Raw genomic sequence first — 23,856 nt, 5'->3', positions numbered from 1 at the left:
GGAAATGCCCCTGTTTCAGCGAGGTGTATGCCTGGCTTCCTTCCCTGGTCGGTCTTGCAGGTGATAATTAACACAGTGCAGTGCTATTTCCTAGCTGAAGCCAAGGTGGGAAACCAGCTTTAGCCTCAGCATTTTTCATTTCAGACTCTTTTTCCTCATTTATTTTGGATCTGTTCATGGTGAGGAAGTTTTACAATGTGTTGGTCCTTAGCTGAAGTATCGAAGAACTGAACAAACCAGTAATTTTTCCTTCTCTGACCAAATTCTTCTTACTTTTGAGGGGAGGAAAGAATGGGGGCGTCAAATTTGAGTTTAGGTTTTATGTTTTATTTCTGCTCATGGAACTGTTTGCTACTGAGCTGCGTGACCGTGGGTCTTTTCAGCACAGGACACTGATTGACATTGCATGTGTTACAGAGAGGAAGGGTATTTCCTGAAGATTAATGGCAAGTTAGTTGGCCTGAAGTTCATTAACCTGAGCTAGACTGTTGGAAGGACTCTGTGTGGAAGCTGGAATTGTATTAGAGGATCATCATAAACTAAAAATATATGTGACAATCTGGCCAGATTGCAATGAATCTAAAGACAGGACAGGGTTGGCTCGAGCTCACAGAGCAGCTGCCTCCAGTGTAAACTAACCGCCTTGTGAAAGCAAATGGTTTTTCACAGACATTATTCAAATAAAAGGGGAAAGGGAAAAAAAAACCCAACCAAAAAAAAAGGAAGGTTCCTATTAGCAAAAAAAGCCTACATGAAAAAGTGAGGTTGTGAGCTATGGCCAAAGGCCCGAGTTTGGTGCTGATTCTCAATCAATTCAGCAAATGACAGTGCATTGATGCAACTGTTTTTTTAGTCAAATTTAGTCCTGATTCTTCACAATAATTTGCCTCAAGAAAATGAGCCCCATATCCTTTGGTGAATTCCCTGTTGGCTGAGGCCCAGACCTTCAGGCCGTGACTTCTCAACATACTTGCAGTGAGACTGGCTCCCTCTTAATTGCTTCTTTTTGAAGTATGGTTTGTCACTATCCTGCTGAAGATGAACAGGGCTGGTGTCTCATCTTCATATATTCTTCCCCCTCCTCCCCTCTCCTTCTTTTCCCCTTTTTCACCTTTAAATAAATTTCTTAAAGGCGATTTAACCCTGGGATAGTCTAATCCACTTTAGTCCTTCGTGGTCCACCCTCAAATAGATGTGTTGGCACAGAAGAAGTAAGGGTGTTCTCTTAGGATCTGATACTGTAATAAAGGGAAGAGAAAGATGAAACAGGCATTTCATGTTTGTCTGTTTTCTCTCCATGTCATTTCATGAACATGTACTCACACTTGGCCAAGAGTAGTGCATTCAGACACTGAATATGAGTGTTGAAGAGGGGACTGAGAAGAAAGAAGCTTAGTGTTCTGCAATAGGAATTATGCTTTGGGGATTTTACAAATTGTTTCCCTCTTTTTCACCATCATGCTCTTCTTGCACACTTCCTTGTCTTTTGCTATTGAGCGAAAGTCTGGAGGCTCAGAAAGCCCAAGTTTCATCTGAGAAAGATTTCCTGTGTCAGAGAACTGAAGGGATTCTGTTTCCATCCTTTCATGCCAGGAAGGATGAACTGCCTGTATCAGGAGGTGCTGAATTGGTTCTGGGTGCTGCTGTAGCTCACAGAATTGCAAGACCCAGTGCTGCAGGAGTTCAAATAACAGACCGGTGGAAAGGCTCAGGGGCCACAAGCTGTGCTGCATCTCTCATGGACTTGCAAGGAACCTCTCCTTTGGTGTCTGTGCAAGTGCTGGCTGATGTGGGCACAAGGATTGCTCTTTTAATCAGGCAGCTCCAGTACCTTTCAGAAAAGAATTTTCATGGCACATCATGAGCCATTAATCTCTCGACTAACCATAACATTTCCTTACTCCTTGGTTTTACAGCATTACTCAAACACTGACATTTGTCATTTCACCAGCCATCTCCCTTGACCTCTAGCATCAGGCACTTGCAGGGGGAAGGATCTGGTCTCACAAATATTTTCATACTCTGATCTCTGTGATTTATTAACCATGAAGTTTTGCCTTCAGAACTCAAGATGCCATTTCAAATAATTTCATGTGCAAAATTCGAGTTATTGGGCAAAAGGGATCCTTGATAGCTGGGTACAAAGGACAGCAGGACTGCTGTTGCTGTTTTCTTTTCAACTACTGTGCTTGCTGTGTGACCTTGAGGAAATAGGTTCATTGCAGCTTTATGGTTCCGTTTTTGCATAGAGAAAATAAGGGCAGTGATAATTGCTTTCATTTGTAAAACACTTTAAGATTTATGGAATATGAATGATTCTTACTAAGTGAAAAATGTTGCAAAGCTGGCTTAGTTGCACACTGTGCTAACAAAATCCCATATCAGCCTGTTGACCCCAGCCTGAAACACTCATTAAAAGTTTATAGGACATTTTGGTGGATGAGTTGAGGCAGTTATTCTGCTGGAAATATCATACTGAAAGCACTTTTAAATCCATCATCTGCTTTGACTTTTTTTCTCTATTAAAACTAAACACAACTGCTTGCTCTATCCAGTTTTCTTAGTTTATTTATGAAAAGTTTTTGATGGGTATGTACTCACTGTTAACTCAGCTTGTACCCCCATGGCATCTGAGACATTACAGTTCATTCTAGTCATAGCATAAACATACAATAGCTGTTGTACTGAGACAAAAAGAGTTATAAAACATTAAGATATCCGGTGGACTGGTATTAACTATCAAGTTGCATGGTCACTTTTGAATGGCAAATGTTCTTTTTATGGATACTGCATTAATTTAATTTGTGCTTAAACTTTAGCTAGGCTAGACACTGGTGTTTGAAAAGTTTACATATTTTTCCAATGTCAAAACGTGTAAATTTAGTATTAAAGAAACAAAACATATTTACTTGTACTAGAGGAAAAATACTTTTGTAGCAAAGAAGTTAACTGAGGTGCTCTTTAAAGATAGGTCTGGCTTGCTTACAGAATTGTTACTTACGCAGTAAAGCAGATCTACAGATGTTTTCTTTTTTTCTTCCAGATAAAACTTGGATTGTTTGAAAAGTGGGGAGATATTTCACCATAGTACAAAAGAAGATACAGAAGAGGAGAGCAGAATGAGAGCTTTGCAAGTGCCACATGCCTGCAGCCTTCTGTCTTTAGTGATGCTGTTCCTTCCAGTCACTGGAACGTCAAAACAAAATATCCCAAGACTGAAGCTTTCCTATAAAGGTAAACTTTTCAGTAGTTTTTCTGATGCCACTTTCGTTTTGATGTGATACTGCCAGCAGTTCTTTTTGTATTACTAACCAGGAAATACATAATAGAAGCCTTAAAGATGGATGAATTCTGCCTCGGGACAGTATTGAAATCTGGGTTTTTTGTTGTGTCGGGGCACATGTTTCTGAAGTATAACTGTCTTTTTTAAAAGTATTATTTCTGTTTGCTCCAAGAGGATGTTAACAGACTATACATAACTTAGAGGGGAGTGGTACTTGAAACACTCTGAGGTGCATTGGAGACATTCCTATGTGGCTGGTGGGGATGATGTGAGACATGGAGGACATTCACACCTTCCTACAGCATCAGAGAAAGTTGAGAGCGCTGACTCAAGTGTTTCAAGGGGACTGACATTTATTTTTGTAATAATTCTTTTTCTATCACTAAGTGGGTATGTTAAACTCTTCATATGTGGTTTTCTTTCTCCTTGCCTCTTTGGATCACAAAAGCGTGGTTCTCTGCAGAATTTCTTAGTCTTGTGTGTAGTTCTTGTTAAGAATGGTACCATCTGAGGGATTTCAACACAGACATATTTATGTATTAATGGATAATTTTTTAAAGAAGGTAGATTTCTTTTTGCTTTGAATGTACAGTACACCTCCACAGGCACAGAGATGCGTCACTGATACTTTCTTCTTTAGTGAAAACAAATGCTCTCCAGTTAGTTATGTTTCAGCTGTGTCAGCACCTTGCCCTTATGGGAGCTATTTCTGCTCTGTTTTTCAAACTTAATGTCTTCCTATGCATTGCAGAGTTACACTCAGGATGGTGTGATGGGACAGGCTGTAAAGCCTTCATCGGGGCTTATGATATGTTTATCATGAGTTTAACACCCAGAGAAATTTATTGAGTAAGCAGAATGACATGCTATTTATTTACAAGCTTCTCTTTTGCTAGATTTGCATGCCACTGTGCATGCTATTCCACTGTGTATATAAATGTGTTTGGATGTGTTTGTGTGAGAGAGACAGAGGAAGCAAGATCAAGGGATCTTGACAACATTTTTATAAATTCAGGAAACAGTTGCACTCACTGAAGCCAATGAATACAGAAACTGAAAGACCTGACATGAGTTATGAAAGTTAGCAGTAAAACCCTCCTAACATACAGCCGGCCTTCTCACAGCTAGGCCTTTTGAGATAATTCCCAAAAGCAGCATATACCATATGGCCATGGCATTTACTGTGGATTTGACACTCACGATTAGTGAATTCCTCTCAACTTCAAAAGCAGATAGCCTTTGGCAAAATCCTGATGGATGCCTTTGGCAGGTAAAGAGGGGGAGAAAGAAAAAGTATTGAGGTCAACACCGGGGAAAAAAAAATGGCTGAAATCTTAGTTTAAAATAGTGGCAGAGACCTGCTGGGAACAGTTGGGAAAATGCCTGAGCTCGTTTAAAAAGACAGTGAGCAGATGATTGATATTTAGGCCCTGACCCAAACTTTTATTAGCAACTTTATAAACCTTTCAGTTTGGCTTGAGGGATACCGTTTCCTGTCCAAACTTATTCACCTATATCCCTGTAGGGGGGGAAAATCAACAACAGATACAGATGCAAAATAGCACATAAATCTTAGTTTTGAGAGCTGTGATGGAACTGAAAAGTCAGAAGAAAGAGAATTACCAGAATTTATTGTGCCTTGTCTTACTTTCTTGGGGGGTTGGAAGGTGTATATTTTTCCACATGGAACAAGAAAAAATTTAATGCTGTTTTTTCACACTTCTGTATTGTAAATGATTCCAGTATGGCTTATCATAATTAAACTATATTTTGTGTGTTGACAACAGAATATCAGATGCACTGAATATTTAATATAGTTTTGAGAATTAAGTCTACCTTCCTCCCCCCAAATCTTTCAGACAATTCCAAGATTTCTTAGAATAAGATGTAGGAGAAATGAACTGTTTTGCCAGTTTTCATAAAATTGTTAGTCATGTCACTGACAAGTCCTGGCATCTCTGTTCTTTGGAATTCATACTTGAACTCTCATGAAGAGGAGAATACAGGGCTCTTTTCCTTCTTTATGGAAAACAGATGAGAACTGGCCACATCAGGCAGCTCCAAAACCTGGTCACATGTGTCTTTGAAGGGAAGGTTTCATCTCCTTTCAGGTGCAATGTGTTTATGGCATAGCTCCATCTTCCCAGAAGAGCTGAGCATTTGCTGGGACAGGAGAGCTGGAAGTAAGCAGGACTTTGCTCTGCAGTTACTGAATTTTTCAGTTGCATCAATCAGTGGTGGATGGAGGAAGAGGGAGAGGGTAGGGTGGCTGAAGATGTGTCTATTAACTGCAGGAGTGCTTCAGTGAACCACAGCATATCAAAGCTCCTTTGTGTTCAAATAGCAATTAAAATTTTAGACCTTCTCTGAATGGCAGTTATAGGTTTCCTTCTTCTCAAGGTTGTCATCTTAATGAATGGGAATCTGTGCAGGAAATGTTAAGATATTCCAGTGAGTGATGTTGGGATCAATGTAAAGTCATACAATGGATTTCCTTTGTTTGTCCCAGTCTAAAGATGTGTTCTAAAAAATTGTGCATGTATAAAACTAAAACTACACACAAATCAATTAAAATATGTTGTAATACAGAATCAAAGTCATATATTCTCCACCTGTGTTAATCGAATACACTATGATCTTTAATCACATATCTCATCCTTTCACATTTTCCCTGATCCATTAGTTGAAAAATTCTCTTATTCACTCAGACTTAACATTTAGATACTTGTTCATGTCATTACTATCCCAGAAATTGTCACTCCTCTTGTGATGTTTTTAGGGTGCTCTCACTGCATATACCTTACTTAATCTGTGTATCTTAGATACTTCTACAAGATTGAGGTGCTTTTACTATTACAGCTTTAATATTAGGAGAAGGTAACAAACTGTCTTCTAATAGAAGATTATGATCTTAAGAAAACCAGGGGATGATTTTGAGTAATATTCCATATTTTGACTCTCTTTTTCTAGTACTGCTTTCAGTCTGAGACCGACAGTGTGTATTTATCACTCATTTTCATGTAGCTGGAGATAACCTGTGACCTTCATCCAAACTGCAGAACTCCACAAGCACAGAAGTGATATTCAGCTTCCCTAAGCAGCACATCCTTGTTGTCTGCTGCCTCATTTAACATCCTCATTCCAACCTCTAGAGCAAATGCAGAAGGTTTTCATATACCAGTCTAATTCATTAATGTCATTTTCAGGACAGCATCAGTTCTGTTACTAAAGAATGGAAGGCTCTGTGTCCTAATTCATGTATGTTTAATTCATACAGTGTAGACAGTCTTGTTTCTGTTTTATCTTCTGAGTAATAATTTTTCCTAATTCAATGGGAGGTCCTTCCATAAATATTGTGTGTGTGTCTTTTTAGATTTTACTTCATAGGGAGAAGTAAAGAATAGCCAGACCAGAAGGTTGATTGCCTTGAGAAAAAGAAGAAAAAAAATCAAATTTTTCTCAATTTGTGGCTATCCTAAACTTTTCCTGCAGAAAGAGAGAATCCTAATTGCAAATTTAACCCTATTGATTTGATTTACTTTGCTGCTTTTCATGGACATTTTAGTAAGTGTAGTCTGTGTTCTCAGTGAATGCATTTATATTACAAAAGTGTGCACCCTAGTTTCTTGGCTGGGGGGCATGCCCCAGCCCAGATTTGGACATTGTCACCAGTGACATCCACAAACATCTATCATTCCCGTGTGGGAATGTGGCCATTCCCCAGAGCAAGCCATGCTTACTGTGACAGCGGTGACTTGGTCAGAGGACCAGGAATCCTGCATTGTGACACAGTATAGAGGAATAAGCAGGACTGAAGGCAACGTTTGGCTTTTAAAGCAGGATTTACTTAGCACTGTTAAAAACGACTGTGGTAGTAATTTAAATCTAATAAAAGCATTATTCTCAGCTGATTTGTTTTTCTCCATATAGAATGAATTAAGATGTAGTCTCACTCTCACTGAAGTCATGGCAAGAGTTTTTCCACTGAAGTAAATTGAAGCAAGATCAAATTCACACTCCTCACTTTTTTCATCTTACCTAAGTAAACTAAAGACAGGCAGTTCTTTCTCCTCTGCTGAAGGATGACAGTGCTAAATCAACCGCTCCACATGGAAATTAGCCATGTTTAAGGATTGTTTAGTTTCACACAGTGTTTTGCACACAGGATTTTCTTCCCCCTAAGAGTGATCCATTCTTAAAACATGGTGAAAAAGCAAACAGAGAACATTTTGGTGCAGGAATTCTTTTGAAGATTTGACTGGGTGAGTACATTTCCTTAATGTTCAAAAACTATCCTTTGAACATGCTATTTTACAGTGTCAAGCATTCTGTTCTCTATATTGTTCTTGCTTTAAACCTGTTTCATTTTATAACTGATGAGATGCTTAACTGTTGCATCAGAGCAGTTAGTTTGTTCAGTTTCAGTACAGCTGGCTTATTTCCATGTCATGCATCATTTAATTATACATATAAAGCATAGTTAAAATTGTACAGCTCCATGAGCCTCACTTAAACTGTCTGTGACACTGCAGTAATCCCAGTACCCTGACGGGGTGTTGCACAACTATGACTGGTTGGAATGTGGTAAACTGGTGATGTGTAAGAGAGCCTAGAAATGAGCTTGCATTTTGCAGCTGTCCTTGCTCTACTGGAAGAGGAAGTAAAACCAGAAAAAAACTGCTCTTGTGGCAATATCAGCATCTGTAAATATGAATGCTTAATGAAAATCAAGGAGAATGTGCTGAGTGAGGAAGTGGTGCTTTTCCCTTGTTTGTCGTTTTAATTAATTTTTGGTGGTTTGTTATTTCTCAGAAAAATCTATCTCAGATTCCTCTGTGGAAAAACATGAAGTGTTTATGTGAGAGTGAAGATCCTAGTATTGGATGACTGTCTAGATATGCAAAAGACTTTGCCTGTTTTGTCTCAAAAATGCTTTCTGGAGGCAGTGATCATTGAGACTTAAAATGTACTCTAGCTTGAAGATGGATGGGCACTGCTGTCCATGTGTATATGCTGTCGACTGAGTATAAACTTGAAGGCATTTATTACATCTTAGTAATGGGAAAAGCAGCAAATTTCTTACAGACATTTTTTTCCTTTTTTAAGCTTGTGAACTTGAAGGTCAGATTCAACTATATGTTGCATTTTCTGTCATATAATTATCATATATATAATGTCCTGAAGAACAGCCTCCAGTCAGTGACATCAACAGTTTACATAGCAGTTGAACTAAGAATAACCTTGGAGAACTGACCCATGTCAACCTCTTATGAGTGTAAACTGTAGTTCACAACAGTATCTGTTTTTTCATGATCACAGAAGGGCCTCGATTGGATAAAAGAAGAATTGTGTTCAAAAAATACAAAACTATTCTGCTGAATGTTCACTTTACTATATCTCAGAAGATGAGAGGAAACAAAACTGAAAGAGTAATACTTAACAAAGGATTTTTGCTCCCGTATAAAAAGAAGGACGGGACAACATCAAAAACAGCTTCCCTAGAAGAATGCAGGGAAGATACATGATAAGTGGCATCAGCTTGGAAGAGGGATCAAAACTCTTTCTTTGATTACTTTTACTAATGACATCTGTTTAAGCAAATCCAATTCAGAGCAGTTTCAGAAATCCCAAACTTGTTCTCTTTCTGAGCACTATTTGGAGGGCATGATCTGCCTGACGTCAGTGTCTGTCTAGCAGTGGACATCTGTGGTCACTATGCAGGTGCTCGATTCACATCCTGTTTCCTTTTCCTCCCTCCCCGTTTATGCAGTTCCATTTATAGGTGAGTTCCCCAAAGAAGAGCTGAGGAACATAGGGGATGACTCTTCCGTACTCACAGTCCTTTGGAGATAAATACACAGAGATAGCAGAAAGAGACAGAATTTCCTTTAATAAACCAGCACATTATCAGACAAGTCAGAGAGACTGGTTAACTCTGTTTAAGGCAGACAATTTTGAAGATGGTGGGAGTGACAGATGTACATCTTTGCTACAAATTTGAAAAAGGAGACATTCTACTTTCTGAACAAAATCCTGGCTATCCAGGAATTTTGCACTGTGTTGAACCATAGAGTTTTAAGAGCTGAGAGGTTGTTGAAGACACCAAAATTTTGTAATTAACTTACTGGGCCTCTTTAAGGAGGGTGTTACGTCTTCCTGTGCATCATTCAAGAAGCCTGGATTTCTTTCAGAAAGATTTCTCACTAAATCTGTAACAAAACATTAGCCTATATGACATCCTGCCCCAAAAGTAATAAATATAAATATTATTAATAAAAAATGATCCCCTCCAAGATTAAATAAAAGCTTACACCTATGTACCAAGAGCATCCATGGATCATGTCACACAAATTTATATTTGACAAGGGTTTGTGTGGGAGGGCGCTTGTGCCTGCTTTGTACAGGGAAGCTCTAGGGTTCACGACTGATGGGTCTGCACTTTGTGTCTCTTGAGGCTCTGGGTGCCCAGGGCCATGATGAGTTCCCGGGCTGGTGATGGCGGGTGGGGCTGGCCTGTGATGCGCTCTGGGGCCTGTGACAGCACAGGGGCCGTGTCACAATGGGGGCAGCTATAAAAGGCCCCATTGGTTGACGCTGCCCCCAGTAGAGCCTGGGCAAGCGGTGAGTGCCCACAGGCGGTGGGGAGGCAGGGCTGGGGGAGGGCTGGGGCAGAAGCGCTGGCACCCGGGGCGTGTGTTCTGTCCCTGCGTCCAGGGCCCAGCCCCTGGCGGGAGCGCCTTGCTCAGGCTCGGTGCTTGCTGGGGCAGCGGTGCAGGCCTTGCCTCCTGCCAGCTGCCGGGGCCTCTCCTTCCTGCTGCCACATCCCCGTGGCTCCTGCCCTGCACTGGCTGCTTCCATTCCGGCCCTACTGAACCCCTTCTGTGTGTCCTCTTGCAGACCATGGCTTTCTTGTCATTGCTCTTCGTGCTCGTGCAAAGCCTGATCCAGTACCCCCAGCCAGCTGGGGATGGGCTGGATGAGGCCACGCACCGGCGAATGCAGGAGCGTGAGGAGCTGCTCGACCGCGAGATGGCTCGGCTGCTGCAGGAGCTGGAGCAAGGGCCCCCGGAGCAGCAGGACGAGGGCTGGGGAGCCCTGCTCTTTGGTGCCCTGCAGCAGTGGCCATTCTGGGCTCTTGCTGGACTCCTGCTCCTCTTGGGCCTGTGGTTTAGCTGCAGGAAAAGGAGCCATGAAGCCAACAGCAGCGGCAAGGACCAGAGCTCCTGCAAGACCCTAGGAGATGAGAGAGGAAAAGAACAGCAAGAAGACGCTATTGATTCAAAGGAAGATGGAGAAAACAATAATATGACTGTGGAGGCAGACGACAGCGGTAATGAAAATGAAGGAGAAGGCAGTCCTGTGGCTGCAAATGAAGGAGAGGAAGATGATGCCAGTGAAGGAAATGAAGATGTGAAGGTGAAGGAAGACCAAAATGTGAAGAATGAAGATGCCTGTGACTTAAGGAAAGATGAAGGACGGAGTGATGGGAATGTGCCAGGAGGCAACACTGCTGAAGGGAATGAAGAAGAACCTGGCAATGTTGCTCGAGATAAAGAAGGCCATGCTGAAGCAAATGAAGGAGAAAACAAGGATGTGCAGGTGGAACAAGACCATGATGCTGAAAAGAAAGGAGGAGGAGATGGAAATGAAGAAAAAACCAATGATGCAAATACGAAGGCAGGCAACAATGATGATGTAAAAGAAGGTCAATACGAGGGAGATGGAAAGAGAGAAAACGTGGATCTGAAGGTGGAGGAAAGCAGTGATGCCAGTGAACAGAGAAGCAGTGATTGGACAGGACAGGAAGACAACAGTGATGGTGGGAATGCAGTAGACCATTGTGGTTTTGCTGCAACTGAGGAAGAAAAGAATGACGTTGGAAACGAAGAAGGCAATGTTGGAGACAAAGATGAGAAAGCCAGTGCTGCCGATATGAAGGGAGAAAAGAATGAAGATGGAAATGGAGAGGAGCACGGCAATGTTGCTTCAACTGAAGAAGGTGCTGATAAAGCAAGTGAAGGAGACAGCAACAATGTGAAAGTGAAGGAAGACAGGCATTCCAGTGAACACAGAACCAGTGATCGGAATGGGAAGGATGAAGAACACAGGGATGCGAATGTGAAAGGCAAGAAGAATGAAGATGGAAAAGAAGAAGAAAGTAGAAATGTGGCTGCCAGTGAAAAAGAAGGCAGTGGTGCTGGCGAGGACAAAGGCAGCCGTGGTGGAATTGAAGAGGAAGAAGACGCCCGTGACGTTGGGAATAAGCGAGGGATCCTTTTAGTGGATCGCATACAGTGTCCTGTTGAGGACGTGGAGAGAGGTCGCTCAGTGGCAGCTGAGCTGATGGAGAGCTTCACGCGTGTCTTTATTGACAGCGTGAGCAATAGTTTCTACCCAGTGCCTCAAGAAGCCATCGGGGTGGGCAGTGCCTTTGAGGGTTGGAGTCCCCGTGAGCAGGACGTGGTGTACCGCGTGCTGGTCCCACTGAATCCCCCGCCGGGACACGCCTTCCACCTGGAGCTGAACAGTGCAGGGCAGATGGCAGCAAGGACCTTCTGCGTCCGTGTGGAGCTGGTGTGCACGTGCGAGAGGGAGCAGCTGGGCGAGAAGCTGTTGTGCTTCCTGCACCACTCACAGGAGGAGCTGTGGCAGAAGCAGAAGCCCAGCCTCCTAGAGACACTGTGCACTGGCTCCTACCTGGACGTGGAGAAAACCTCCCGCTGGTTCTACCAGCTGGTGAGATGCTCGTGGCTGCATTTGCCTCAGTCATACTCATGGCACTTGGTGTTTCAGCCCTGCAGCCGGTCCTGCCAATTCCGGCTGAGCAAAGGCAAGAAGAGCCTGATGGTGGAGATGCTGTTTGGGGTGCGCCACGGGGACTCCGACATCTTTGTGGTCAGCCAGCCCACAGAGGCCCAGAAAGGCGGCTCCAGCATCTTTGTGAGCAGCCAGCCCGCCGAGGCCGACTCCATCGCAAGCACAGCGTGGCCTGAGATGTACGCTGTGGCAGAGGCAAAATTCTTCCAGCACATCGCCAGGCAGGTGCCGTGTGAGAGCTTGCACCTGAAATGCCTGCAGCTCTTCACCTGCATCCTGAGGGGCACAGGTTTTTCCAGCTCGACCTGGAAGACTGTGGTCATGCACGTGCTGACCACCGTACCGCTGTCCCAGTGGCGCAGGAGGGAATTTGCGCGGCGGCTGTGGGACATCATGGCATACCTGCACCGCTGCCTGCAGCTGAAACGCCTGGAGCACTTTGTCCTGGGCAACCAGAGGCTTCCTGCAGAGATCAGCTTGCCGCCGGCAATGCGAACGGTCGAGCCGCTCAACCTCTTTGAGCACCTGGCCCGAGATCCGGCCGCCCACGCAGAGGCGATGAGAGCTTACGGTCAGCTGCGATTCCGCCTCTGGATGCTGCTCTCCAGCCACTGAGAGGAATTCCCTGCACAGAGCTGTGCTGGGGGGGCTCACACCCGATGGCAGCCACGTGAGCACTGCATAATTCTTGCTTTTTTCACTGGCAATCCTGAAGCTGCTTTCCTGCTCCCGTGGATGGAAGATGATGCTGCACACAGATTTACTGTGCAGACACACATCTCTGCGTTGCCTTGCCCTTCACCTTCCAGTTTACCACGGTGCTGTTGCAATGTTCCTACGTCTACGAGGCAGAAACTGGCTCCACCTGCACATCCTTACAGAAGACTATGAACTGAGAGAGGTTGCTTGGCATACCTCAAAGACATGAAACTGGCATGTTAGGGACTTAGTGTAGTTGTTCAGTGACCTGTAGCTCCCTTTACTATAGGAGAATAGGTAGTCCAAGTTTTTATAATAGGAATTCTTTATTAGCATTGCTTCCAGAGGTCCTTTATTATTATCAGTGTATAACTATTTCGCAAAGTTGCTCTTAGTTTAGGAAATTGAGCTACCCTACTATAGTAGATTGTCTGCTTTTCAGTAATATCTGGATAGCTATGTTTGGAAAATTAATAAAAGTAGAGAAGTGTCTCAAATTGCCTGAAACATGACATTCTTTATATTTAAGCCTCTGTATCTTAGAGAACGTCGTTCCTATATACCTGCCTGAAATAATGACATTTTGCAAACAGAGATGTTGGATATGTTACATATGCTCTCTCTTGAGCAAACCCATAGAGATGTTTGAAGGTTGATGTGAAAATGCCCTGAAATGCCTGAAAATCTACAGCAGAGTTCTCCTGAATTTTTTAGGAATCTTTGGAAAAGTGTTCTTTTCACAGTCACTTTTATAACTGTAATACCCTCCTGGGGAACAATTCAGTCCTGAAAGATGAACAGAGAATTCCCTAACTGCAAAACATGTGGTTTAGTACATAATTCTTTTTTGGGCTTCTCATAACCATGGTTTTAACACAAAACTGTGAACACAGAAAGTCATGTTTTCTCTATTCCCAGTTGTCTGTATCCTTTCGGAGACGCCCTGCTGTTTTATGAATACTACGTTTTTCACCAGGTCTAATAGTATTGTATATCAGTGAGAGCCACTTCACATGCACAGCTTTGTCCATGGTGACATGCAGCTAAACAAAATGTAATTTACTTCTTGCACTACATTGTAGAGATTGGTAGTAGTCTGGAAGTATTTATTCTCTTTGCCTTCATACCAATATATCTGGGGTCAACTGGTCAATTTTAAACTCAGCATACCTTAGGAATTGGATAAATTGCTGCAGTCGTGCTATAAATACTTCTCTTTATCCCAGAAATTTGCTTGAGTTTCTACAATGCCCATGTAAACCTTCATGTGTATTCTCCAACATGAGAAAGGACTTGCTCCTACCTAAATGAAAGTGATGCAACCTTTGTTCTTTCCCGTATATGAAAGTTATACAGCCTTTAGTTTCAGAGTCCTTCAAAGTTGTCTGTAACTGTTTTGAAAATGTCTGAGATGTTCCCTTTCTGCTAATTTAGGCATGGCTTGTCACTAAAAAAAAGTCTGTAACTAGTCACAAAGGGCATTCTGATTCTGAACCAAGTGGTTCTACATTGCTGCATTGTGACAGCATGCTGGAGTTGAGGAATGGCAACATGGTCACCACACATGTGACTTGATGCTAACAAGTGTAAATATGTTTTATAAATGCAAATACATATTATCAGAACAGAATGAAATTTTTACTTTTGAAGTCTCTTTGCTGTGGCTCTGCTGCAGGAGATTTTATAAGTAAGCAATGATCATGCTGTTTTGAGCCAAGTCCACTGAGATACTGTGTGAAATGAATAAACCCAGTCACTATTCCAGCTTCTATCACTCAGCAGTGAAATATTAACCCAGAAGGGGAGATAGCTGGATACTTATTTAATCACCAGGCTGGAAAAAAGTATTTAATTTTGAGGAAAACAGCAAATAGAGACCATAAACTGAGTGCTGAACACGTGCTCATGAAAGACCATCCCTGTAACTTTGTTACTGTACCTTGTGAGAATGCTGGTTCTGTGTTAGCCAGGCTACAGAGATGCAGTGATTCAAATCAACAGCTTGCTCTAAGCTTGAAAATCATTGGGAAATGTGCTTTTCACAGTAAATTTTTCCAGTGTAGTATCCTTGGTGATAGTAAATATGTCTCGCTGTGAAGGGAAATTTCAATGCGTAAGATTAAAATGTGTTGTTTTATAGACTGAGAACAATTATTAATTTAGCTGAAATTTAATCAACCCTCTGTTAATGTTTACTTGTAAAGTTTTATTAGGTCATATTACAGTTATAATCTTATCAGTGGCTGTGCTCAGAGTCTTATTTCCAAGCTGTTTTCAATAGTAAATACCAAACCTAATTCTTCACCACTTTGCAGCTTGTGTTGTCATTTGCACCAGTAAGAAAGGAGTGTGCAGTGTTGTCATTTCAATCTGGAATATTCTACAGATGTTTTCCTTATGATGCAGTGAAATAAATGATTGTACAAGTCATCAGGCAGGGCTCATTCCCACTTGGGCATTTCAGTCATGAAGCAGCATTTTCCCTCACTGTTGTAGCTGTTCTAGGTGGGTTTTTTTTTACTGAGAAATTCTAGAACTGTTAAACAACAGATGACAAATGTCCACTTGGGATGGTCTCTTCAGAGATCATTCCTTTCAAATAAGGAAACTGGAAGTAGATAGCAGTCTCAGTCATCATCCTTCATGTATGTGGAGAAGAATCAAATCCACATATTTTTGCAATTGACACTCTTGCAAAGGCCCATGCTTTGCATGGCTTTAAGTGCTGAAAGTGCTTTAGAGCATTTGCACAAGCATGTAATTTATCCTTCCCCAGATCAAATTCCTGTGGCTGCAGATGAGAAGGAATTTTTCCTCATATTCTGTATGCTAGTTACCTGTGTCCTGCAGGTGAGGACTGAGGTTTTTATAGTACCATGTTAACCATAAGCTGCTTCTAAAGTGATCTTGCTGGCAATTAATAAACATCTTTTAAAGTGTTACTAGTTTAGAAAACAAATCCTGACATCTTTGCCTTCACAAAAGATATGTGGGAAAGGACAGTGCTGGTGTATAGTGATGTAGTGCTCAGCATCAGATAAAATTTTTCAGCAAGATTTTTTCCCAAAGTACTGCCAAATAAATCTAAAAAATAATCATCATAATTATATACCAGGTAGTCAGATTAATAATGATAAAATATTTTTCTCCCACGGTTCTGTTCATTAGCCAGCACTAGAACTTAATGTTTTCTTGCCTGTGACTTGGTTTGTGTGAGACCTTGGAGAAAAATGTTTGGGTGGGTTTTTTTCCCTTTATTTAATTCAGGACTTTTTCTCCAAAACACTGGCCCTAATTTTCATCATGATCAGGATATGCCAATAAATTGTGCAGTAAGTCTGGGTTTTCTAGCAGGAATGCTACATTGTCCATCCAGTGCCAGGAAGGTGGAAATACCCTTAATTTTATGTTCCCGTTAAATACAGGATTTGCCTTTCTGTCTGAAGATTTCCAAATAGTTTAGCTTGGAGAGTTTGCTTGTGGAAGAACTGATTCACATGTTTATTTTCTTTTTCCCAAAGTAATGACTACCCAACAAGACTTAAATATCCTTGTGCTCTTTTCTATATGTTGTTTGTGTCCTTGTCCAGAATTATGTCCACAGAGTATTCATTAGGCAAAATGCTACAGAATTTTTATTTTACAGCCTTTTAGCTTTTTTGCAACAGTATAGGTTCTTTCATTAGTTTCATAGAGCATCTTTTTTTTTTTTTTTTTTTTTTTTTCTTAATTTCCTACAGTCCTACATTCAGTTCTGGGGCACCAAGTTCAAGAAAGACATGGACCTTGGAAGGAGGAGCCCTGAAAATGATCAGAGGGCTGTAACACCTTCCATATGAAGACAGGCTGAGAGGTTTGGGGTTGTTCAGCCTGGAGAAAAGAAAGCTCTGAGGAGACCTTATTGCAGCTTTTCAATATATAAAAGGGGCTTGTAAAAAAGATGTGGAAGGACTTTTTAACCAAAGCCTTTAGTGACAGGACAAGGGGCAATAGTTTTAAACTAAAAGAGAGTGGATAGAAACTGGATATAAGAAAGACTTTTATTATGATGAGAATGGTGAGAAACAGGTTGCCCAGAGAAGTTGCAGATGCCCCATCCCTGGAAGTGTTCAAGGCTGTATTAGGTGGGACTTTGAGCGAGCTGATCTAGTGAAAGATGTTCCTCCTCATAATGAGGGAGTTGAACTGGATGATCTTCAAATGTTCCTACCCACTGTTTCCTGCTCCTAATTATTCTTGGCTGGCATTGACCTTCTTTGCTGCTTTATATCTGGAGCACCAAATACGGTGAGGTATTGATCCTTGATCATGTGTATCCATGAGTATGGTGATGTAAATAGAATTAGTTTTCTTAGAATGAAGGAAAGATATAGCACACATTTTGCAAAGATATGTCTTTCTTGGTTTCTAATTTCTGTTGAATTTCTCATTCCTTTATGCCATACAGATAATTTATTAAGAAAATTTAATATAGAAAAGTATTTTGTGAAAGTAAATATTACCCAATTTGGAAGTAAGAAAAACCCCAGAGAAACCCGAAGTTAACAGGAATTGTATTATGACTCTGAAAAGACATGCTCCAAGACTGCAGTTATTTCCCTGGTACACTCCATGCTGGTTGCATATATTTATAAAAGACACTGATGAGTCATATATAAACATGTTAATTATAAAGATTTTCTTCGTTTTCCCACAGACTTGCTGCTTTCAAACAGCTGCATCCCATTTCTGGGCTCAACAGAGGGGCTTGATTTTCGAACCTTGCTGCTAGATGAGGAGAGGGGCCGGCTACTAGTTGGGGCAAAGGACCACATCTTCCTGCTCAACTTGGTTGATGTAAACAAAAATGTAAAAAAGGTCAGTGCCTTTTCCATGGAGTTTATTTCCTAAGTTAAATTTTGTTAAGTTCTTTCTGTTTGGTTGGTTTTGTGTTTTTATTTATTTATTTCTTCTCTGGGTAACTGCAGATTCGTTGTGCAATGAAATTTACCAAGATTTGATAATCTCACCTCCCATAGTTATACAGATTATCTTTAATCAATTGAGTTTCTTGTGCTGTATGATCTCCTTTGTGACTGATGAGCTGCAAGAGATCAGCTGTGTGGAAGAGCCCTGCAGTGCATGAAAATAGCATCAAAATATCAGCAGACAGGAAAAATGCAGCTCAGAGTGTTCACTTCTCAATTCCTCTGGTCACGGTTACCCTCCTCATTTAAAAGCATTTGGAAGGAAATAACTGAAGACAGCTCTTTCATTGCTTCCTGGCATCCCTGGGATTACTTTACTCTAATACTGAACAGAGCAGAGGCAATTTGGATGGTTTAAATCACAGTAAAATGTAAGTGGCAATTTTAACATTTTGGTTAATATCTAGAATTACTAGTTTTAGGAAAAGCTTCCACTGGGATCTGCTGTAGTCCCTTCCCTGTGCCCAGTGACAGTGTGTTAACTTGAGATAATAAGATGACAATTTAGCCTTCAATATTTCTAGCAGACATGGTGAACTGGAGCTTTTGTAAGCACAGTTGACTGCTATGAGTGAAAACCAGATGCTTGCAACGGGAACACATGAAAACTGGTTTCCTGCTTCTCCCAGATATGAAGAAAATTTGAATTCTCAGCTGTGTTTGGTATTTTCTTTAGGCACCAGAGGGTGGTTTTAAATTACTGCGTACTGCTGCCAGCTCCGAAGAGGTAACTGACCCTGAATTAATGTGATTGCAGGCAGGAGCTGAACAGGTGGAACAAGAGACTATTTTGCCCTCATGTTTGAGAGCAACACTTGCTGTCATTGTATAGAAGAGATACAGTACCAGTCTGAATATCTTGTTCCTTATCTGGACTTCAGCAATGCTGCACATGCCAGTTTTTGTAAAACTCAGATTCTGGGTATTTCAGGAAATTTCTTCCTGGCATGCTTTATCAAGCATTTACCTTGCTTCTGTCATCTCAGTAATTGACTCAAAATCCTCTACCCCTCCCAGGATATTGCATTAATAACAGCACTACTCATAATTGCAAATTTTCAGACTACAAATTGATTTTTGGTGTAGGCTTTCTGTAGAAGACAAATTTTGTTTGTGTGAAAAGCAGACTTCTGTTTCTGTGGGCTTCTGCTTGCCTCCTGAGAGATGCTGAGTGCTGTCACCTCCCATTATGTTCAGTGGGGCTTTCTGAGCCCAGACCTTTCTGGAGGTGGCAGCACTGCATGAGCCACCCCTCAGTCCAAGCTGGTGACATTTTCCCTTTGGCCAAACCACCGCTGTTCATTATGGACCTTGTGCTTTCCAAGAAGAGCAGAACACCGATGGAGCCAGGAGAACTAATGTGCAGTCAGACAGTGCCATTTGGTATAGATGTTGTAGAGAAAAAACTCACTTTGTATTGGAAAGAAAATTTGCATTTCCTAAGATGAATAGAGAATGCATGCTTACATATCTGTGGTAACCAGAAAGGAGGGAATAAAATTCCTAACCACTTGCATATCTGGACTAAATATGTGTGCAGGTTCAAATACTTCTTTTAGTGGTAAACTAATAGTTTAACTATTCAGATAATTAACTTTTCACAAAAAAGCACTGAGGCAAAATATATTTAAATGGGTAGAACTGACTGAGAAGCCTTGCAGAGCATCCTGGTGTGCTGATTTCCCAGGTCTCCATGGGCATTCAATAACTTTACAAATGTATCTTCTTGCATAAATGCCCAGGTAACACAAGACAATGTCACATGAGTGTTTCTCTTTAATTCCACTGTGCTTGGCTGGTAGAATCTTGCAGTGGAGGGAAGGGATGAGATGAAGGAAGTTGCGTGAGGAGCTGTGTATAAATCTCAGCCCCTGAGGAGGATGCTAAAGGATACTCTGCAGTAGCAGTGAAGTGTCAGAAAGTAGCATTTGCCGGTGCTGTGTTTAGACTGACCGTGGTTTGGGTTGGCGCTGGGCCAGGCGGCTCACTTCCAGGCCTTCCCAGTGTGAGGAAACCACACATGTTGGGACTACAAGGGTCTGAAGTGTGTCCTTTGTACTCCTCTGGAGTACGAGTCATCTGGAAAAAATAATCTGCTTAATACAGCTACTAAAATGAGTAGAAATTGATTAGAATATTAAGTTTCCACCTATAAATGATGTGTTTATTAATGACTTTGAGGAAGGAGTGTTAAAAGCACGCTGATGGGGCGAGAGAGGTATAACAACTTTGAGACTGCAGTTCAAGATTGTGCATAGTTTGGGGTTTCCGTTCTGTAAAACAAAGCTGAATATGAACTTTAGAATGCTCTATGCTGGGTAGATTCATCTTACTTTAATAAAGCTCTCAATTTCAGATATTTGTTTTGTTATGAGCTACTGATACCTGCAAAAGCTAAGTCAGGATCCCAAACAATTTGTTCTCATGTGTGGATATAATTACTTGGCAAGATTATATTTTAGAGTCTAATGCTCTATATTAAGACATTCTGGCAAAGAAGGATCCAAAGCATTGTAACCTGCTCCCTTTTCTAATGTATACATATATATAATTTAATAACTTCCTTTTTAAAACCTATTAATTTACCTAAATTAGTTAATTTGACTTACACATATTAAGTTATAGCTTTATTTCCTGCTGTATTTTTCCTGATGAAATAAATCAGTAGTTCTGCTGGAGTCACAATTTCTTAAATCATTGTAGTTTTTATTCAATTTATTGTGTAATAGGTTGAAAACTTCCTTAGCTGGCAGCTTGAAAAAAAATCTGTCTGGTTTCCAATGCTTGTAAACCTCATTATAAAACAACAGTAAGTACCACAGTGTAATAAGCAAGTCCTCCAGAATGACAGACGAATGCAGAAAGTGAAAGTGATTATAGTCAATAAATATATAAAATATAGCAATGGATAATCATCTTTCTGTAGCAGGGATGTATTTTCTCTGAAGTTTTCCCGTACAGAAGCCATTAGCTCCTATTGCAGGAATGGCATTTTTTAAGTGCCATAGTCTTTTTCTGAAAGATCCTCACGTCCCTGACAAATTCTGCAAGCTATTTGCAAACTGGAAAAATTGTGATTTCTTCCTGTGAGTAAAATAAAGATGGTCAGCAAAGGAAAGTAGTTCTGCTGAAGGCCTCTGTGCCATTACCACCAGAAATGCAGTGTAAAACAGAGAGATGTTTAACAGCATGAGAGGCTGGAAAGCTGGCGAAGAAATTCTATAGGAACCCCAACCTCTGGGATCCTGCTGGAAACATTACGTCAGTACATCGAAGTTTCTTGTGAGTTTGCGTAAAGCCTTTTCTGTTTTACTCCTTGTGCTAAATAAATACGAAATACAAAATGTTGTCAGCTGGGTAAACAGTGGGTAAATAGCTGCAAAGCAATGGTGCCCCTTTCTGTGGCTGTGCTAACAGTGTGCGCGGGGTTACAAGTCAGCGCGGTTATCACGGTGTGATCTGCAGCACGACCCGCCCAGCTCCACAGGAATAGGAATGCTATCAAGGCCTGACAAGCTTTTGAAAAGCTGCCAACCTGCAGGAGCTGTCAGTGCTAGAAGACACAGCCCCATGTGGGCCAAATAGATAAACATGTCAGATCCCCAACAGCAGCTTTGGAACAAGTTGTTTTCATCTGTCCCAGTGTGCACTGGCTCAGGGTCACAAATCATCATCGCTTGGAGCATCCTCAGTTTGTAGTTGCTACTATTTTTCTGGCATGTGCAGCTGTCTTGTGACATCCTTGAATGCCCTTTTGTATTGACTATTATCTGTATTTCACAGGGAGAAATATACATATGCATAAATACGTATTTATCTGCTGGGTAAATGCTTATGAAATAGCTGCACATAATTTTTTCTGTAACTGCAGTGCTTTCCAACAGTTAAAGTGGGCTTGTATTTCAGCACTGTTATCATTATGCACTGTTTGCAGTGTGACCCACCCACCTCTGCAGGAGGGGGAACATATATGCAAATACATATGCATATTTATGTAAAATAGCACCCTCAAGATACAGGAGCAGAATTTTACATTCATTGCTCTGAGAAACTTTCTGTCAGTCTGTATAAGCGTGGTCTCAATTAGGAATGAACCCAGTGGGAATTTAGCCAGTACTGAAGGGAGGCTTTGGTTCTTGCCTTCAGGCCTGAGCCTCCGGAATGTGTACAGAGTCTGAGGTGTTTATTGCAGCTTTGAAACACAGTAATACCAAGATTGGTCCTTCCTAAAAAATATGTGTGGCTTATTCTATAACTCAAAGGAAGTTAGCCTCCTGCCTGTCAGCAAAACTGCAGACAGCCTGAGAGTGAAGCTTTCTTGACCTGTCAGAAGAAAAAGTTTGCCAGGAAACATAATTGAAGGCCAAAGAGTCATGTGGAAACCACTGGAGATATTTAAACTTATGAAAGTGGGACATGAGGACTGAGATAATCTAGGATAAACGCAGTGAAACTTCGGATTAGGGACTTCCAGAGGCAGAGGTGATATCTTTGTGCTTACTAGCCCTTGAAGGGGTCTTACCACTGAGCTATTTACTCTATAAAGTTGTTTGGCAGACTTAAATTTAGGCACCTGTGTAGACAAAGTGAAAGCTTTTGAAAAGTGTTTACAGACACAAAGCAACAGATGGAGCAAGACGCGAAGAAAGCAATATGAATCCAGCATTACCACAGTCCTAGGTGGAAGAGAGTGTCTCTGTTATTTCCTTTTGCATTGTTGCTGTAAATTATGTTTCCATAAACATCCGCTGTCATTTTTATATTTTACCTGTGTGTTTAGCTATAAAGAATGGCCAGTATCCTGCTCTCTGAAAACATTTGCTCATATTGGCCATTGGCTTTTTCAAAGGTAGGGTTTGTTTTTAGTCTGAAGTGATAAACATGTCAGGAGCAATGCCATTTACCCTAAAAATCCTGGTGTACAGTTTCCTTTTAGGAGAAAGAGGCAGTAGTCAGAAGTTTGCTGTGGTTACGCTGTGGAAAATGAAGTGTAGAAGCACTGAAGCCTTTCAAGATTTAATCCATTGTAAATGAAATCAGCATCTGGTGTATTTTCTTTAAGCTTTCACATGTGCTCATATACACATGAAAATGCACTTTTCAGAAAACCCTTGAGGCTGGAAGTATTGGCTGCTACTTAAGTTGTGTTGGAGATCACAGTTTAAGAGGAGTACTGGGGCATGTGGAGATGTAGCTTTGTCCCAGACAGATGCAATATTAAATCCCATTTGGTTCTAATATGAGGTTTCAGTCTGACAGCCACCTGCCAAATTTAAGCTTCCAAAAGTTCGTGAATGCGTCATCCAAATACACAACTTTTATTTCCCTCTGACTTCCAGTGCATTTTACTCAGTTCAATGGCATCATGAAAATAAAGAATGCCATACACTGACACTGGCATTCCTGCTGTGTTGTAAATCACTTTGAAACAAGCCTCATATTCTCTCTTTCCCCCTTCCTGTTATATCAGATTATATCTTTCAGAGATCCAATTTTCTGTTACTATGAAATAATTGGAGGTGGAATTTCTGGTCAGTTAATTTCCTAGATGTGTATTGCAGGTACACATAATGATACCACAGGTGGAGGTCTGTGGCAAGATATAAACAAGATTTAAAGATAAATTCTTGGCTTTTAACAATCTCTTAAGTATTTCTGAGAGTTAGCTGAACCTTGATGAAACTGCTGTAAAGAAAGCTGGATGAAAATCTCTAAAGACAGCCTGGTTAGTTTTCAAATACAGGGAGAAATTCAAATGAGGAATTCAAATGTATCAGCTTCCTTTGTTTGCTGATGACTTTAAAATACTGAATTCCAGAGTACAGCTATTACAGTGGGAGTCGGTTACAAGACCTACTCGGGGTAACCTTCCTGTTGGGATTTGTATATGAGAAAAATCTGTCCAGTTCCCCAAGCTGTGGACTTCCATACTGCACACATTGATGCAGCAGATGTGAGGTTTTTAGAGAACAACTGGTATACCAATATGGTGTGCTAAAATCAGATCATTTTCTCCTTAATTAGCGCAGTTGTTTAGAGCATGGTGCTAATAATGTCAAGGTCATGGGTTCAGTCCCTGTACAGGCCATT

General features: G+C 41.2%; 2 protein-coding genes across 2 annotated transcripts in view; both read left to right on the top strand.

Moving 5' to 3' along the window:
• Nucleotides 1–3,075: 3,075 nt before the first annotated feature.
• Nucleotides 3,076–23,856, top strand: part of SEMA3D (semaphorin 3D) — a gene marked incomplete at its 3' end in the record, with an annotated part of 88,318 nt that continues 67,537 nt past the window's right edge. Inside the window, exons 1-2 of the mRNA XM_082280618.1 lie at nucleotides 3,076–3,234; nucleotides 17,496–17,656. Coding sequence (XP_082136744.1) covers nucleotides 3,120–3,234; nucleotides 17,496–17,656 — 276 coding nt within the window. The 5' untranslated portion in view covers nucleotides 3,076–3,119. The remainder of the gene's footprint in view (nucleotides 3,235–17,495; nucleotides 17,657–23,856) is intronic.
• Nucleotides 10,184–12,715, top strand: LOC309572690 (uncharacterized protein; the record flags this gene model as incomplete). The annotated part of the gene is given in 3 exon segments (XM_082281130.1): nucleotides 10,184–11,151; nucleotides 11,153–11,158; nucleotides 11,347–12,715. Coding segments are annotated over 3 exon segments (2,343 nt in total).

This window comes from Coloeus monedula, assembly GCF_965178545.1.
Source record: "Coloeus monedula genome assembly, chromosome: 4".
NCBI lineage: Eukaryota > Metazoa > Chordata > Aves > Passeriformes > Corvidae > Coloeus > Coloeus monedula.
This window is presented reverse-complemented; position numbering and strand designations above follow the sequence as displayed.